This window comes from Clarias gariepinus, chromosome 3, assembly GCF_024256425.1.
Source record: "Clarias gariepinus isolate MV-2021 ecotype Netherlands chromosome 3, CGAR_prim_01v2, whole genome shotgun sequence".
Taxonomy (NCBI): Eukaryota; Metazoa; Chordata; class Actinopteri; order Siluriformes; family Clariidae; genus Clarias; species Clarias gariepinus.
The window spans coordinates 10,355,106-10,374,155 of record NC_071102.1 but is presented as its reverse complement, the minus strand read 5'-3'; the positions used below and the strand labels follow the sequence as shown (position 1 = coordinate 10,374,155).

Below are 19,050 nucleotides of genomic sequence, written 5' to 3'. Positions count from 1 at the left end.
GTCCCTAGTCCGGTGTGCTCATGACATGATCTGATTGTGTCATGCTCTTCCTGTTAGCTGGACATTACATTAAAGACACCCTGTCAGTACATATTTAGGGTGAGCTATTTAGCTCGATGAGTATTACAATGCAGAGTGCTCTACCTCTACATTACGACCAGGCTGGTTCCTGTGGATTTGTTCTCATTGTCACCCTTTCAAGCCCTTTCTGCTCCAGAAACTCACACTTGACCCTTGTGCTGTTTCCCCGTAACATCCAGCTTCATCTGTGCAGCTACTAGCCAAAATGCAGGCATTACAATTACAAATTAATAGATTAATACAAATCTATTACTTGCACCTACAGGATTGGGGTTCGATTCCTGTCTCGGGTTTGTGTGCATGGAGTTTGCATGTTCTCCCCGTGCTTGGTGGGTTTCCTTCGTGTACGTCAGTTTCCTCCCACAGTCCAAGCGCATGCAAATTAGGCTTATTGGCATTCCCCAATCCCCTGTAGTGTGTAAATGAGTGTGTAAGTGTGCATCTCATGCCCAAAGTCTCCTGGGATAGGGCTCCCGGCCCCCCAAGACCCTGAACACAGAATAAGCAGTGTAGAAGTTGAATGAATGAATAAATGAATGAAGTAGAATGAGAGAAAATATCTTAACAGCCATGAAAATTTGGTCTTATCCCTCTAAGGTCTGGGTTTGATTCCCGCTTCGTGTCTGTGTGCTTTGAGTTTGCATGTTCTCCTCATGCTTGGTGGGTTTCCTTCAGGCACTCCGGTTTCCTCCCACGGTTCCCGAAATTGCCTGTAGTGTGTGAACAAGTGTGTGAGTGTATGTGCCCCGTGATAGATTGGCACACCATTCAGGATGTACCCTGTCTTGTGCCCTTAGTCACGAGGCTACAGCCCTGTATACAGGATAAGCAGTATAGATGATACGTGAGTAAGATGTTTCCCACTGAGGAGTGTTGTTTCTGAAAATGTCCTTGTTTAGCAAAAATTGTGGCTTGTAGGAGTAAGTGGTTATGTCATGACTGGGAAGCACAAGTTTAGTTCTACTCGAGTGCTGATGCATGTTCCAGTCTTTGTGTATGTGTGTGTGTGTGTGTGTGTCTGTGTATGTGTGTGTGTGTGTGGTAAAAGAGCTATTTTCTCTTCCCGCAGTAATTAGAAAATTATGGATGTCTATGATAGAGTGTTCTGGGTGTGTTAACGTGATTTTAGGGCAGTGTGGGTGTGTGTGTGTGTGTTTTTTATCTGAGTATAATGTGAGTGTGTTATGGAGCAAAGAAAAAAATAACTAAATTAGGCTTCCTGTTTGTTGCTTTTTACTACATATAACCTTCGGAACTGGAAATGTTGGTCTACCTCAAAGCGTATGTGTGTGTGTGTGTGTGTGTGTGTGTGTGTGTGTGTGTGTGTGTGTGTAAATCTAGCCTGTAAATGTATGCTGCCTGAAAAAGAGATGAGGTCACTCCTGACAAGTGCTGATGACATGATCTGATTGTGTTGTCCTCTTGCGGTTTGCAGGACGTTACGGTAAAGACGTTCTGTCAGTACATGTTTGTGTGAGCAATTCAGCATGATGCGTATCACAACACCGAGTGCTGTACCTCTGCCTTTCACAGATAAGTGTGTGTAGTGTGAACTACTTTCAGGAAGCTGAAACGGGATCTTATTGAATTTGAGGAACTCTGAATATGAGATTTATTCAGTTCATACCACAAGCATAAGTGCTGAATTCTTTAATTGCTGGTTAAATCTGCCTGGTGTTTTATATATAAAAAAAATATACATAAAAAAATGGATTTAGAAATAATCAGATTTTACCAGTTTTATTTTTATATGACCTCAATTTTGTGTCCTATATCTACAATAGAACTATTATGAGCTTCACAACACTTTACCTAACACACCTACCCACAATGCTAAACAATGTTGACCTTGTATTTGCATTACTGTAATTAGAGGTTATACAAGACTCACAAGAAATGCAGCAGCTATGCAAACCACCCTACTCACATGCATACCTTCTATACGGCGGCACAGTGGTGTAGGGGTTAGCACTGCCACCTTGCACCTGCAGGGTCCAGGTTCGATTCCCACATTAGTGTCTGTGTGCATGGAGTTTGCATGTTCTCCCCGTGCTTGGTGGGTTTCCTCCCTCAGTCCTAAGACATGCAGATTGGGGTTCCCAAATTGCTCAAAGTGTTTAAATGCATGTTTGAATATTAACCAGATAGTCACCATTGGCCTCCATGGCCCCTTGTTAGACTACAGAGGTTCCTAAATGGATATGTTCTATACATCTGTAAGACTTCATTCTCTATCCACTAGGGGGCAGGCTGTTAAAATAGCAGTAGAAAACATTCTTTGACTACGTCTTTTTCTATTACTCCTAATGTTTTATAATCAGAATAACCAGTGATAGTGACGTGAGATGATGAGACTGTAGATTATAGGTATATTAGACCTTTAAGCCAATTTGGTTACAACAAACGATGATTTATATCTTTCTATTGATGAGAGGAAAAAAAAAGAGAAACACCATAATGTGTAAAATGTTGCAGCCTTCATACTTACACGGGGGTAAATTTAAGTATAATCCTGAACTAAGGAGTACAAAGGGGTATAAAATTCTTTTTAAAAAGGGCTAGAGTGTCTTTAGCATCTATTACACAATGCCTGATCAATTTACCCGTTAAGGTTTACGGTTTGAAGAACAAAATCATTTTATATCATACTTCAAATTGAATCATGAATCATTCTGATGCAATACGGTGTGATCTAATATCTAACCTAATACACAACTACAGTGATGCAATACTTCACCAAGACTGTTGTCTAGGAGTGCTGTGGGTTTGAGTATTTTCCTAAAAAGGTTTTTCTGTGTTATTAAAAGGAGGCATCCAGCATGAATTACAGGCAAAAACCACAACCTGTGGTCATGAGGTAGCATGCACACTGCAGATAAGAAAAAAGAAGAGAATAATAGATGGCTGAATTAAAGCCTCTTCCATACATACAGGAGTCTGATGAGAAATATCACCAAGCGCAATTTTGGCAAGAAATAGGTGTACACCTAGAGATTTCAAAGACCTCCTGGGTTCTAGTATGGCTCCCCGAGCCTCTCCAATCTTGCCAATCTCAGCAAAAAACTATGGATTTATTGGACATATCGGTCAATTCTTCCCGCGGACTATTCATAAGAAAAAATCAATACATTTCTCTTGTAGCGCTCTTCTGGCACTCCTCAGTAGTAGTAACTCAGTAGATTGAGAAGTAAAGTCCTACGAGTTCAAAGAGAATGCATTTTCTACAGTAGAGAACGAGGAGCACATTGGTGAGTGATCAACATAATCAAAGAAAGAGTTGGTAAGATCAAAGAGAGCATTGGTGAGAACGACGCTAGCATCGTTCTCTCGTGCCTCCTTGTGACACTCTTGCCAACCACTCCACATAGTCATGCGCTTCTCATTGAGCACCCTCATTAAACATACTCATTTCTGTACGGTAACAGTAGTCCTCATATGCAAACCACAAGATTGGTGGATGTTCCTTATTCTCACGGTACACTCACATAGAACTCCTTGTTCTTCTCCAGGCTCTCTTCAAATCCGTACCCCCACAATGTAACACCTTTTTTTAGGTCATGGAAGGATCATTTTCTAGTCAAAATCGCTCTCTACAACACTTCTCGTCCTGTATGTATGAAAAGGGCTTAATGCTAGGACAGAGAGTGAAAGAGAGCTAACTCTGGATCAAAAATCACATTTTAATACTCCTCAACAGTTCTAATTTGTTGTAACAGATGTGTTAATGGTTTTTTTTAGTACATGTGTTTATATGATTTCAATCTCATACTGATATTTAACATGTGTTAAGGATAATGAGTCTGGCTAAGCATACAGGGATCACCATGCTAAAATAAGATCAGGCCCTGCTAGTTAGCCTTAGTCCCCAGTGACCAGATCAGACATTTGAGAAATCACTGAAGCTGAGAAACCTTGTCACTTTTTCCATCCAGATGTGAATAACTGCAGCATAAGCGGTGTAATATCCCAGTAAAGAAAAGTATGTTTCTTGATACTTGCCTCAGAGGTATTACTGATTCAGGTTGTTGTTTTAGGTGTATTTCGCAACAGCTGCAAAACAGTTTGGAGCAACTAACCGTTAGTATAAAGAGATCTAAAACTCATTAGCAGGTAGCGGGATTCATAATTATTCATATTAAACAGTTCAATGCAAAGTTTTTGGTCCTTTAAGTTTTTATTTTATTTTAACCTATTATTCAGTTATTATGTTAATTTTCAGAACATTGCAGGATTATCAAGTATGTCTAATCTTTACAAAATCGCTAAACTTTCTGCTAAGAGTCTATGTGATCCTAGTGTAAGGGCTGTCAAAGGCAGAAAAACAGTTAACGCTATGACCCAAATTGCCCATCTTTCAGCACTGGCTGATTGATTTTTTTCTCTGCTCTGCACTGGCACACCTTTTGCGCTCTATCCATCTGTTGCCCTGGAAACAAGCATAGACTGGCACAAGCTTAGACTGTTCATGTGCCCTTCAGATAGGTTTAACTTGCTAGAGGCAATGGACTAATTCTTAATCAGTGCTAGGTAACCATGCATTAAATGATTAGACGGGGTATTTAGCACTCAGTTCTAGTTCCTATATTCGTATTGATGTATCGAGTGAGTTTGCAGGTTTTATATGCCTTTACTTTTGGTGGTTGATTACCTTAGTGTGCATTAATGTATAACTCTAAAGTATTATTAGCAGGTATAGGGTTGATTAAGGGCTGACAGGAGAACCTGTATGTAAGACTTACTATACATACCCGACACCACACAAGCTTAAATAGTCTGAGTTGCATATTGAATGAGTGCACTGTCTCATTTTCTTTAGTATACATGCAGTATTCTGTTAAGTGCTATTTAAGTTAGGGGAGGAAAACATAGAAATGATAGAAAACATCAAAATATATAGAGATACATATTTTTTAAGCCAACCCTGGCAATTTCTACCCTGGCAATTTCAGCAGATTGTGGGTAGACTTATTTGGGTATCCTTGGTAGTGGATGTGGACTGTGAGCCAATTTAACATGTAGCATAGAGAGTGGGCTGGGAACATATTTTAAGTTGGCAAGCATAGTGCCACCTGACACAGACATACACACCGAACAAATCATTTCTTTATGTATTCTTTATATATCCTATTTTTCAAAACTCTATAATATGGTTTATTCAGAGAGCCCCATATACACTATTAAGACAAATGTATTTGGCCAAACCTGTTAATTATTGAATTTAGGTGTTTCAATGCTTCAAACTTTGTGCCAACAGTTTGATAAAGGCCCTTTTCCTATTCCAACATGACTATAAAAACCCCAGTGCACAAAGCAAGGACTATAAAAACATGGTTTGATAAGTTTGGTGTGGAAGAACTTGACTGGCCCACTCGGGCACTTTTGGGATGAACTGGAATGGAGATTGCGAGACAGGCCTTCTCGTCCAACATCAGTGCCTGACATCATAAATGCTCTACGAATTCTCACAGAAAACTCTAAAATCTTCTGGACAGCCTTCCAAAAAAAAGGAAGCTGTTGACGCATCTCCAAAAAAAGTATAAAATGATCATCGCTATGGAACGTGTTCTGATTAAATAAATATGACTTTTGTGTGTTATAACGGTTTGTTTGGGACTCATTCTTGGTCTGATCAGAAAGCAAGACCCATGTCAAATGGCTGAAAAATCTCTACTACTATCAATCAAAAATAATTAACCCCTTCTTTAAAAACCTGCCCTTAACTTGTTCCATTGAAAATGAATGGAGTTTTATAGTGTAGAGACAGTGAGTCAGCAAAAAATTGCTATGTATTTAAACTGCTGATTCATGCACAATTTGACAGAAACTCCCACAAACCAGTTCTTCTCTCTTAAACAATCCTGAAATGAATTCTATACCTAAAGCTTACGAAGATGTCCTGCTCAGAATCAGAGGTTTGGCTTCCATGTTCAAGTCAATGCAAAGGATCCTGGAGACTGGGTTAAGTCATGCCCTCTCCACTCACACACACTGACTGGATTCACAGCCAATATAAATCCTTATAGTTTGGGAAGCATGTGTGGTTGAATGAGACGTTTTCGCCCCAGAAAGGTGCTCCAGGAATTATTATTTTTTAATACTTTTAAATACTATAAATTATATAATTGTGCTGTTGTATCTATGATTTGAAAACTGTATTTGAAGTAAAAAAAAAAAAAATGCAATAGACAGAAAGAAGTGGGCAGTGAAAATGTGACACACACAGACACATGTTAGGTTTTGTAATGGCATTTGTGAACGTTCATTCCTCGGGTCTTTTTCTCCATCACCTCTTTCCCCAGTCCTCGTGTTTCCCCTAGCAGTCCTGAGAAAAATCAATAAGGGGTGAGCATGGAGGGGAGGAGAAGTGTAACCCAGGATGCCTGGAACAGATGGACATGGCTGTGAAGTGTGAAAACTAAACTGCTTTACACATTGCTGAGGACAGAAAGCTGCTGCGCTGAGACATAACATGGCTCTGTTATAGTGCCAGTTCATTCACAGGGACATATTGTTATTGTGTCCATGTTACATAATCTTATTTCACAAGGTAAAAGTGTGTAATTGTTGATTTGATGAATATTAAAACAATTAATATTAAAACGACTTACTGTAGGTTTTGGGTTCCCCTTGTACCACTGGGGGTGTTCTGCTCTGGGCCCTTGGGATATGGCTCCACAGGGGCCTCTGTGGGGGGGTTCTGACTTATTTTTATTTTATTTTTATTTTTAACTTTTTTTATTTTTAACTTTTATTTGTATATTTTTATTTTTATTTTATTCTTCTCTAGTTAAACTTACCCTTCATTTTAATTTTCATATTTATTTCCTATTCATATTCTTAGGTCACGAGCAGTTGTCTAAGCATTTCACTGCATATCGTACTGTGTATGACTGTGTATGTGACAAATAAAATTTGAATTTGAATTTGTTTGTCGGGTGCATTACATACAGTAGGTACTCAGTTGGATTGGGATCTGTGTGGGGGGTATAAGGGTATGCTGGTAGCACAGGATGTGGTGCACTGGTTGTTTTGGTGCCTTTACTGTATAACATGGTCAGCATTGTTTTTTTTTTGTGATTAGTGCAGCTTCGGCTTTTTTCTTGGATTGGAATGGACGGGCCGGCCTTTGGTCTCATGGGTGAGCCTTGGGTGCCAATTATCCTAGTACCATTCTACTAGTGTATAGTTGGCGATCAATGCTGTTTAGTAAAAAGTAAAGACATACAAAATGACTTATGGATTATTTGATATAATTACTTTGCTGCATATTACTGTACGATTTCTGTTGCACAAGGGGTGGTCTCTGTGTTAGAGTGGGGGAGAATTGATCAGAGCGACACTTTAAGTACAGTGTGAGATAGAAATGTGCTGCCCAGATGTCAGCAGTCGTGCTGGGTTAGAATGCAGAGGAAGTAAACAACAGCAAACAGGAAAAGATAAAGTAATTGAACTGCCACTCGTGTACTTGTGTACCACACACACACACACACACACACACACACACACACACACATAGAGAGAGAATCAATTCAAAAGCAATTAACATGTGAGATCTCTCCCTCTCTCTTTAACACCTTTACACTTTTAGTTTGTTTTTTTCACGCTCACACTCTCAGTGTGTAATTCGCAGACCCCCTCTCCTCCATTTTGTTACTCTCACTCTCTCACTCTGCTGATCCTCTCACTACTCTCATTTCTGCTAAAAGAACCCTGTGTTGTGACACTAGACTCTATTTCAGCTTTTGTGCAGTGTGTGTGTGTGTGTGTGTGTGTGTGTGCTCAGCATTCATGAATGGTTGCTGGGTAGAACAGTAGGCCCAACGAAGGAATGTGTTAATTATTGATGGAGCTTCTTTCTATTTGTGTGTGACTGTCTGTGTTTGCTGTTGTGTGCACTGGCATGTGTGCGTGTCTCGACTATGCAGAGTAGCCAAGCAGAAAATCTGCATGACGGTGAAGTTCCTGTAAGGTACAAAAGAAATATAAACATTGATGATGAACTGGTGAAGAGCATGATAAAATAGTAAATGTGGGATGCCCTTTAGTTCGAGCAGCAACACATCACGGATCACATCACAGATTCCTAAATATAATGCAGCCTAGAGGATACAGGAAGTGCTGAATCACTGATGGAGCCATCAGGCCACTCATCTCTGTTTATCCAGGTCATTTCCGAGTATCAATATGGCAATTGGAAACAGCTTAAATGGTTAAAAAAAGATAAGATATTTAAAGCTCGTCAGTGAAAAGTGGAAGCGCTTTAACCTTTCCGCCCTACAAACCACAAAAACTACTCCGAACAGGAAAAAAAAATTGATATAGACCAATGGCATACAGTTTGATATTAAACATTATTTGATATACAAGTGCAGAAGATGTGTGCTTGGCCGGCTTGTCCTTTTTTTTGCATTTTTCTTATAAGAGATCACACCTACTTTTTGATTTATTTATTAGGCAACTAAAAACTTTGAACTATCAGATAGAGTGCACACGTTATGTGGGTGTTTTAATTATTAAAAAGAAGGTTTGGGCAGTCTTGAGAACTACATAGAGGGCAGGGGCAGCTCAGTGGGTAATGCAATGGACTACACTGCATGAAAAGGGGTGTATCTGTACTAGGAAACTTCCAAATACACCACTGATTTTTAGAAGTATCTACAAGTACCCCTGAGCGTATACATCAAATTCGACCAAGCTAGGATACCTCCGGATTGATACCAATTCAGATCTTGTTGAGAAATCCTTCCATGGTACAGCAATTTGTTGCCATGGCAAATAATCCACTCAAGGATTTTGTCAGGAGACATTCACACCTGAAGCTCCATTTGCATTTTACACCTTTGCACAACTCTGCTCTTCCCTATGTTTTTTTTATCTCAACATATATATATATATATATATATATATATATATATATATATATATATATATATATATAGTTAAACATCGCAGTGTCATTATCGTCTATTTTAACCACTTTTGGATTGCACTTATCCAGTAAGAACTAACTGTTGTATCATAATAAATATAGCTTATAATATCAATGTAGATACCTAAAATAAGCCGCTTTTACAGGGTTTCAAATTTTAAATTCAAATTCAAATTTTATTTGTCACATACACAAACATACACAGTACGAAATGTAGTGAAATGCATTTTACGGCTGCCATTGACCCTAGAAGAGAATTAAAGTTTACAAATAAGAAATAAATATGAATAAAAGAAATACGATAGAAATTAAATAAAAAATTAAATTAAACTAGGAAAAATAGAACTAAAAATAAAAATAGAAATGTGCTAGAAAAAAAAATTGAGCTAAAAATAAAATAGAAATAGAAATATGATGTGCAAAAATAGAAATCTACTGTACAAATTGAAATATACTGTACTGGTGTGCAAATATGCATAGAATAAAGTGACTTTGTGCAGAGGTTATTAAAGTGTCTTTGTGCACTGGTCCAGGATGTAAACGTAAAACTGTAAAATGTAGTGTAGTTGTGAAGGTAGGTGTGCAAAGTTATTAAACTTAATCGGTTTCTAAACCGATTAGTTTTATTTGTAATTATGGGGCAAAAAGAATGACTTTGTCATGAGTTAAAAAAGGAAGTCTTATAGTTTTTTTTCAGATTGTAGTTATTGTATTTTTCCTCTTTGTCTTACTATGTTCCTAATACTCTGTAATGTTAACATAACTCCAGTGGAAGTGTGGATCACAGCCTGACTGACCTATTTAAAGTTTGTGGGAATGAAAGCAGACGCATGGGCTTTTGTTAGATGTTCCTCGCTCGGTTCAACATGTAGGATCGTCATATAAACACCGGAGAAAACAATAGTAGCACGGGCCGCCTTCTTTGGAAGAGAAAGAGCTGCCTCATCCAAATACTGAGGTCAGGAATTTCCAAACACGCTGCTGCTGCTGAAAATACCTTGACATATATCACCGTTATAGATTTTACTCTTTTGCGATCTCACATATATACATGCAGCAGTATTTGGATTATGGCTCAGACTGTGTAAATTATGACTTAACGACTAGATTATGTCTAATAAATATTTGACTGAGTTTGTGGAAAGCATATATCCGGGAAAGTTGCGTAAGTTATCGTCCAAGCATTTCATGTAGATGGTGTATAACTGCTCTGGCATTCTTTTTCTTTGTCCTAGTTATAAAGGATGTGCGTGATAGTAATACAGTTTTTTCTGTTGTGTGTTGTACAGGAGCCACCAGAGACATCGGCTCAGCACTGACCAGGATGTGTATGCGCCACCGCAGCATCGAGGCCAAACTACGCCACTTCACCAAGTATGACAATTCCTGTTCTGTCTTTAAATTATTATTTTTTTTAGAACAGGCTTTCCGGATTCTTACACATTTGAGTTAGCTCAGTACCAAGCTCTTTATAGGGCTAATCAAAAAATAACACAAAGTAAACTTGTATTTGTAGTACAGATGAACTTCAAGATATCTATAGAAATAAAAAACAAAAAGTTTTGTCTGTACATTGGAACTCGCTCTTTCAATGACATATTTACGTTTCATACATTGGTGAAAAAATTCTTTCTGTATGTTTGTCTATATATCTGTATGTCTGTCCAGCCAGAGTTTGTCACAGCATCATTCAAAACTGGCTGGACAGAATTTACTATCACTTTACCAGTCCTTTGGTATTTGATTGAAGTTAAACCTGTGGCATAAATGAAATGAAAATATTGAGTAGAAGTAAAATTATAAGCAGGCATGTGCCAGCTAACGTCACAGCAGTTAGCACTTCTTTTGGATGAATGTAGTGCTTTTTTCCCTCGAGATGGGCATGGCTATACTGTATGCGTTACTCAAAAGAGCCAATCAGCGCGATACTTTACCATTTGCTAAAAAAGTTTTAATGGCAGTTCTAGTGTTCCACATCTCAATGCATCTTTCTTTTGTGATTAAATTTGTAGATCCTGTGTATCCTGTAATACAGTAATAGAGTAACATACATGTATGGTGTGTGCGTTGCTCCAAAGCAGCGGTGCTAACACATATGCTGTCTGAAACATACACCCACACACCAGAGCAAAATATGATACTAAAGGGCAGAGAAGTGCACACACATACATTCTTGAAGCTTATTTAAAGACATCTGTGGTCCGTTTCCATTGACAGGTTAATGAATGGAAGCTCAGGCACCTTTAAAGCCACAATATAAACCTTTTCAGAGATGCAGATCTTTTACTAGCTGATAAATTCCGCTTGCATCGACAAAGGCTTTAATGGCCGAACTAAAAAATAAACGATGGCGTTAATGATGCAGTTTCCTTTAAAAGAAAGGGTCGACTTACCATAAATATAGTGGTCTGTGTCTGATCTTTGCTTTTGTATACCCAGGTTAGTTTTACTTTCTTTAATCATCACTGCAACTTAAAGTAGGGAAAGTTTTAGTTGGAACAATATCATAATTTACTGTACGTGATTGTCATCTTACTGGAAAAGTCCAGCCATAGCCTGTTACCTTATACAACCATTTATTTTTATTCCAGCTGTGTAGGATACAGTCGTTTCTATAATAGTCAGCTACACTCAGTCATAAATATTAGGCAGAACTTTCTACTTTGTGTGTGTATGTGTGTATGGGGCAAATTATTGCATATATATAAGGTTTAGAAATCCTTCAACACATTATCAAAACCTAGGAGGATAGGACCATCAACTTTGTGGAAGAAATGTGGTTGGAAAAAAAAAATCATGAATGGAGATCGCTTAAACACTTGGTGAAGATGCATAGTAAAAAGTCAACAGTAAAAATAATTTCTATGTTTAGCAGTGAAGGTAAGAACAGTTCCAAACCGAGAAAATATGATGAGAACTCACAGGATTGAACTAAACAGCTGTATGACCTTATGACAACCACTTGTTAGTGAGATAAATCAGAAAAAAAGGCTAGAGAGAATAAAGATTGAACTTGATGAGTCCAGATTGACACTATTCCAGAGCGATGGGTGCATCAAAAAGTAAGAAGTGAAGCACATGAAGTGAAGCATACATCATGCATAGTGTCTCCTGTACGAGCCTCTGGAGGCATTATGATCTGGGGTTGGTTCAGTTGGTCAGGTCTAGACTTAGCAAAGTTATGTGGAAAAAAAATAAAGTCAGCTGATGACCCGAAAGTCCTGAATGACCAGAGTATCACGTAAATTCTTGTGTACATGGCAGTAGGCTAGGTTCCGAAGAAAAACATGCAACAAGGTGTACTTTGGTATTTTTTTTTTTTTTAGAATTAAAATGTATTGCCATTTATCATATTTGGTCATCCATAATCAATGCTTGTTCCATTAGGATGTATAAACTACATTATCTAGTGTTGGATGCAAAGAAGTGTCAAACAGGAGAGGGGGGGGGGGGGGGATCTTATTCATTGCTTGCCAATTTCACTGAATTGAGAAAGCCAACCAGTTAATCATGTTTTATTACAGTTATTAATTTGAATTTATCATTATGACATGAATCCGCTTCATCCCCCCATAAGTTATATCCATGGCCAAATATATATATATATATATATATATATATATATATATATATATACACAATATCATGGAGTTTGTACTACAAACAGCTTATGCTATGAAGTCATCCTGGGAAACATGACAAACTGAAATGTGGGTCTCTATCATTTGATCTCCCTCCACCTCTTTTTTCTTCAGTGCTCTGATGGAAAGCCTGATCACCCCTCTGCAGGAGCGGATTGAGGACTGGAAGAAAACCGCCAATCAGCTGGATAAAGACCATGCCAAAGGTTACTCACAGTGTGCCTTAATATAGCTAACGATAACTGAACTACAGCATTTGGTAATTTGTAAATGCTTCACATTAGAGATTGACATGTTTGGAATATTTCTCATTCCGGCCACAGAGTATAAACGATCTCGTCATGAGATAAAGAAGAAATCTTCAGACACTATGAAACTACAGAAGAAAGCAAGGAAAGGTACGTGAGTTTGTCTTTTGAATAGAGGCTTGAAATAAATTAATTAGTCATACAGTTGCATGTATATGAATATTTATGCTAGAAACACTGACATGCTTTTACTTTTAATTGATGTTGTTTGTTGTCTTTTTTTCCAGATGTCCGCACACATTTTACATGTAATATAATCCTAATATATAATATAATGATATATAATATATTATATAATGTAATATAATATACATCCAACTTTTCTGCTGACAGAAAAAACAGACGTTAATATGTAATCTAAAACATTACAAACGGTTTTCTCCACAACCTTTAACAAAAGCAAATGTATTGCATATTAACAAAAAAATAATAATAATAATTTTATATATATATATATATTGCACTAAATTAAATATTTAAAAACATGCAAACAAGTTGCAGAATTTTTTTTATTAAATCTACAGCACATATAGAACCATGCTGTTTCCGCTGTAATGTCTGTTAGACATGATTGACAGGAATCTTTATGTACCTGTTTATATGTAATGTGTTCAAGCTCACTGCCTCTAGAATCTCTTGTTGTTTTTCCTGTGAATGTAATTAAGAAAACTCTGGTGTATCGCCTCCCCCTGGTGGTGTATCCGTATAACTACAGCTGTAACATCATTTGTTGAGCTCTTATCTGTGCAGCCAATAATTTGGGCTTTTGAAGAGAGGATAAGTGTATGTGTTACTAGGAAGAATGAGGAACACTGCAGTTTTACGTGGACGGATGCGTATTTGAATACATTGTCCTATTGTGTTCGTATTTAACCGAATAAGTCAAACTTTATGTTCTATACCCTGTAGAAGGAAGATTTTATAATTTTTCTGTTGTTGTTTTTGGCTGATTTTGCTTTAACAATCCCAAAGCCCTTTGGCTGTGAAATGAGCTGTGATGGCTTCTTAATACTAACTTTAACATGGCGCTCTTCCCCTTCTCTCTTTCTCTCATCATTTCTCACACCCTTCTCCTGAATGCCCCTTTCTCTCCTCCATTCTTCTCTTGTTTTCTCTCCCTATCTCTCCATCATCCTTTATAGAACTGCAGGGTAAGTATGATATTCCCAAGAAAACTAACTATGACTATTTTTGTAGCACTAGCCTGCATTTTACTTTGCTTTTGAACACACCCTTGCCTGCTTCCCATCACCATCACTTGCTGTAAGGTGAAGCTTGTGGAGTAAGGTTTAGCGCTCAATATACACAAACATATACTGAATGATGTAACATAATCATCATTTTTATGTTAGCAATACTACTGTATCTACCTGACTAACTAATGTAAATAAAATGTATTTTAATGTATAGAAATGTACAGGTGGTGTTCAAGTCAAACTGGAACTTTTGATTGTGTCGAATAACAGAACACAGTTATAAGACTAATAACTATATTTATTTCTCTATATAATCCCCTGCTATGCTAATGCACTTTTCCCAGCGGTTCACTTGGATACCATTAAGGTAGTACGTTTTTTCTTTTGATTGGACTGGATGCTTTAGGTCTGAAACACTGGCCTTTTAGGAACACCAAGTTAGCGACAAGTTTTCTGTTAATTTTTAAGGCCTAGGCGTTCCACTCGCTGAATATTCACAGATGTATGGACTTATTTAAAAAGTTTGCACCATTCAAATGTTTTACTGCGGCTCATCACAAGTCCTTTATAAATGTCAACTGATTTTTATGCCTTCTTTTAAAAAAAAAACTTCATCAACTTGACTTGAACTCCCTCTGTACTTAAAATAAAAATCTCCAAAATATTCTTTGGATAGTTAAGATTTCTTGGCATCATAAAGAATTTTTTTATGTAAATCTTTCTGATAAAGTTGGCTGTAGGCTCCTTAATAAAACTTATTATAGAAATAAGAGTGAGTTGAACTATTTTTGTGTGTATGTATTTATAGCGAAGGAAATCAGCACATCACTAAAGTACTGTAGATCAGGTCAAAATGTTAATTGTGTTATACTTTATGCGTGAAATCACTTCTTCCCTTTGATATAGTGTTTATTTTTTTAATTAAATATAGAATATTTAATACTCTTTATAAATAACGACTCTGTCCAGATGAGAAATCTAGTGGGTAACAAAGCGAAATAATTATTGGCTCAGAGTAGGGATTTAATTAACATATTAAACAAAAAATAAATAAATTTAAATAATAAAATAATTACTTATTAATAATAGACAATAGATTAGATTGTAATCACCAGGGAAAAACAATAATGTGTCTCAATATAAAACATTAACAAGATAAAAGCAAAAATGCATTATTATTATTATTATTATTATTATTATTATTATTACTGTTGTTGGTGGTGTTAATATTATCGAGACACTTAACTGAAATTAATTATTCTATAATACGTTTACATCTCAGAAGAATTCACTTCACATACATTTTTAATGTGTTCACATGATAAAGTTTGTTTTTCACTACACTACACTTTAAAAGGTTACACATGTGATCTTGTATTGATGGGAAGTCAACAAGGGCGCGTTTAACCCTTTCTTCAATTTGTTGCCAAATGGCCTTATTGCCGTTAGTCTGTCCAACAAATGTTGCTACTTAAAGGGTTTAAAGCATAGCTTTAATGCGGAGCGTCTCTTTGCATGGCGCTGCCCTTTGCTTCTGACTCAAAACCTGGTGACACACAAAACAATTTTGCCTTCTGGTCCATCCTAGATCTGTTGTGTATGCTTCAAGCCCTGCTACTTGTATCTGTAGCTGTTTGTCAAAACACTCATTGGTTATTTCATCACTAAGTGTTTTAGCTACATTTACCCATTTGCATGAGTTAACACTAACATGTTTAGGTGTTTCTGAGATTTCATGTATCATAGCGAAAGTAGAAAGCCCTACTATGTCCAAATGTCCATTTGTCCTTCATTTGTCTAGATGCCAGTCAGAATGGAGTAGTGTACGTGTTCATTTTGTATTGTGGCTGAAATATATGACAGTGTCATATTTCCTCCTGCTCCAAAACATTTATTGTGATATTGTTGACATTTACCTCAAATTCCTTTTGTTTTTCTACTCTCGTCATATTACTTCTTTTTGTCCCCATGTCCTACACTCCTTTCCATCTGTCGTCCTTCTCGTGAAGGCCGCGGGGACCTGCAGCCTCAGTTAGACAGTGCCATGCAGGATGTGAATGATATGTACTTGCTGATGGAGGAGACGGAGAAACAGGCAGTACGGCGCGCCCTGGTGGAGGAGAGAGGACGCTTTTGCACCTTTATCAGCCTCTTGCAGCCTGTAGTGGTAAGTATCTTGATTTCTTACACCTCCATGTGGTCATGCAGAGTACTTGCACTTAAGCTGATAAAAAAAAATTAGCACAATACTGAGATGATGACAGGGATTCCCCAAACAGCGGAGTAATAATATGAAACTAAAAGGTTGGTAGGAGAAAATAACCCTGGCATGCAGCTGAATACTACTACAGCATAAAGACTGAACAATAAAGTTAAAACGCTTTAATCCAGTTTAGAAGTGACCATTGTAATGTGTTATCCTGTTTTATCCATCAGAATGGAGAAATTGCCATGCTGGGAGAGATCACACATCTGCAGGCTATTATTGATGACCTCACTGTGCTAACGACTGATCCACACAAGCTTCCTCCTGCCAGTGAGCAGGTACACCATGCTCAGGCCATTTGGTTTATTTTGTTAGTGCGAATGTTTAGCACTATTTAGGAGAACATCATATTTGATTGGAAGATCGTTCTCTGAAGCTTTGAGGTCTTTTTTTAAATCTTTCCATCCACATCGTCTGGGTTTGTGCACAAGGCTGATTGTACCCAATTATAACTGTGACTAAATCACCAATACTTTTTTTAATCACCAATAATCACAAATAACATGTTAGATTTTACTAAGGTATAAAGTTGGCATATCCTGAAGGAGAATGTACATAAAATGTGATGGTGACATAATGTCATAAGCAGTCGGTGTTTCTGTATTTCCATATATTCTTTGTGATTATGGTACAAGATCCACAGTGTCGCATAGTTTTACCACTGTACTGTGTATGTTAAAACTGTATTCAGTGGTTAGCATATTTTAAAATTAAGCGTATACCTTTAAACACACTATAATAGGCTATAATACCGTCCCGTGCAAAAAATCTTGAGCCACCACTCATTTCTTTATTTGAAATTTAATTATGTAGATTAAATGGGAACAAATGTTTTGGAACTGGAAAGTGTCTAAATATACAATTTAGAAATAGATTTTTTATATAATAACCTTAGCAGCAACCTCATTACCCCTCTCATCTCTTCTAGGCAGTATACTAATTAACCTGATCACCTGTTATCATCTGCACTGGTTTCTTACTGGTTAATGCCTTAAGTTAGATGTTTTTTCAGTGCTTGATGGGTTGAGGATGGGTTCCCTGTTCCCTGTCTTCCTATTGCCATTGATTGCTCATCAGGGACAATCTAATCATTTGGATTCATACACATTTTTTACATTTCATACAAATTTCCATAATTTCCTTTTGATTGTGTAAAGCTTCTTTGCAACAATGACAATTGTTAAAAGTGCTATACAAATAAAATTTATTTATCAAGCAATACCTTGCTTGATGCCCTAAGTCTCCTGGAATAGGTTCCAGACCCCCAAGACCCTGTATATAGGATTAAGTGGTATAGACGATGAGTGAGTGAGTGAGTGAGTGAGTGAGTAATAGTCTAATTAGTATAAAAAGACATAATGTAACCGCCTCAGTTAGAACAGACTGACCTTATGCACTTTTAAGATCTAAACATTCATCGAGGGGATTGATTTCTCGTAACCAATCATAATGTAGAGATTTTATTTATTTTTTTAGAGGGTTTTGTCCCCAAAAATATGCAAGTATAAACAAAGGTATAACTACATGTATGAAAAACTCAACTTCAAAGTTGGAAAAAACACTTATAACCACAAATATGTGGCCAACTGATTATCAAATCTATCTGTGTCTGTTGATGTTTGGTCCACCTTTTGGTACTACGTTTGCTTTCAACTAGATGATTCAATGTACTGTGGCCATTTTTTTTTTACATTAAGAGACAAGGACTTGAGTGAGATTAAGTTCTGATGTTGGAATATTTCCATTTCAGCTTATTCCAAAAGTGTTGAACAGCGATGTAGACCAATCAAGTTCTTCCATACTAAAATTCCCAATCCTAGGGTTTGGGTCACTAGATATGCATATTTCAATTGGTGTACAAAAGCATTCAAAAACTAAGGTGTTGGCTTACTTTTTGGCCACACCATTACTGTGATTTTTTTTCAACTCTGATTTAATTAAGGAACAGAGTAGCACGTCTTAGAATTGTGCTGTGATAAATATTTGTGTTTGTCTATATTTCCTTATGTCAGGTGATAAAGGATCTAAAAGGTTCAGACTACAGTTGGTCCTACCAGACACCTCCTTCCTCCCCTAGTAGCTCTGGATCCAGAAAAAGCAGCATGTGCAGGTAAGATGGATCATCCTGAGTATATTTTAATAATATTGCTGCATACTTTATATGTATTCTTCTTTTTGATTGTGCAGTCTTGAACCTGCAATTGAATTGAAATAGTGTTTGAAATCATGTCTGTGTGTGAGGGGAGTTCTGCTAAAGTGGTGCTTGCATGTTTATCTACCTGCTGCTCCAGCCCACATGTTGTGAACATTCAGTTCCTGTATATCGGATGCGTGTTAACATATCAGTGTGTGATCCTTTTCCTGTCTGGGTTCTCATTACAAACAAAGCATTAATGGCCCAGCTTGAGTAGTCATATGAAACCATAATTACCGGTGAGGGCATATTACTGAACTGTGGGTTATTGAATTGTAATAATGTGTTACTCGGGATGTAATCTGACATGGTTTATGCCTGTCGATTTCGAAACAAATTACTCTGCCTTAATGCCAAGTGCTTTCGCAAATGGTGCCGTAGTGAAAGGTGGTAGTGCAATCTCTTTGCAGAAGGTCTTGCAGGTAACATTAAGCT

General features: G+C 37.2%; 1 protein-coding gene across 4 annotated transcripts in view; it reads left to right on the top strand.

Annotated features, from left to right (window-relative positions):
- mtss1lb (MTSS I-BAR domain containing 2b) overlaps window positions 1-19,050 on the top strand; it is an 84,181-nt gene that overhangs the window by 43,969 nt on the left and 21,162 nt on the right. For all 4 annotated transcript variants that reach the window (XR_008357759.1, XR_008357760.1, XM_053491773.1 and 1 more), the window contains exons 4-9: window positions 10,300-10,384; window positions 12,766-12,857; window positions 12,975-13,049; window positions 16,165-16,322; window positions 16,592-16,699; window positions 18,434-18,531. Coding sequence is in view for 2 of the 4 variants with exons in the window: in XM_053491773.1 (XP_053347748.1) it covers window positions 10,300-10,384; window positions 12,766-12,857; window positions 12,975-13,049; window positions 16,165-16,322; window positions 16,592-16,699; window positions 18,434-18,531 (616 nt within the window). In the remaining 2 variants the exon portion in view is untranslated. The remainder of the gene's footprint in view (window positions 1-10,299; window positions 10,385-12,765; window positions 12,858-12,974; window positions 13,050-16,164; window positions 16,323-16,591; window positions 16,700-18,433; window positions 18,532-19,050) is intronic.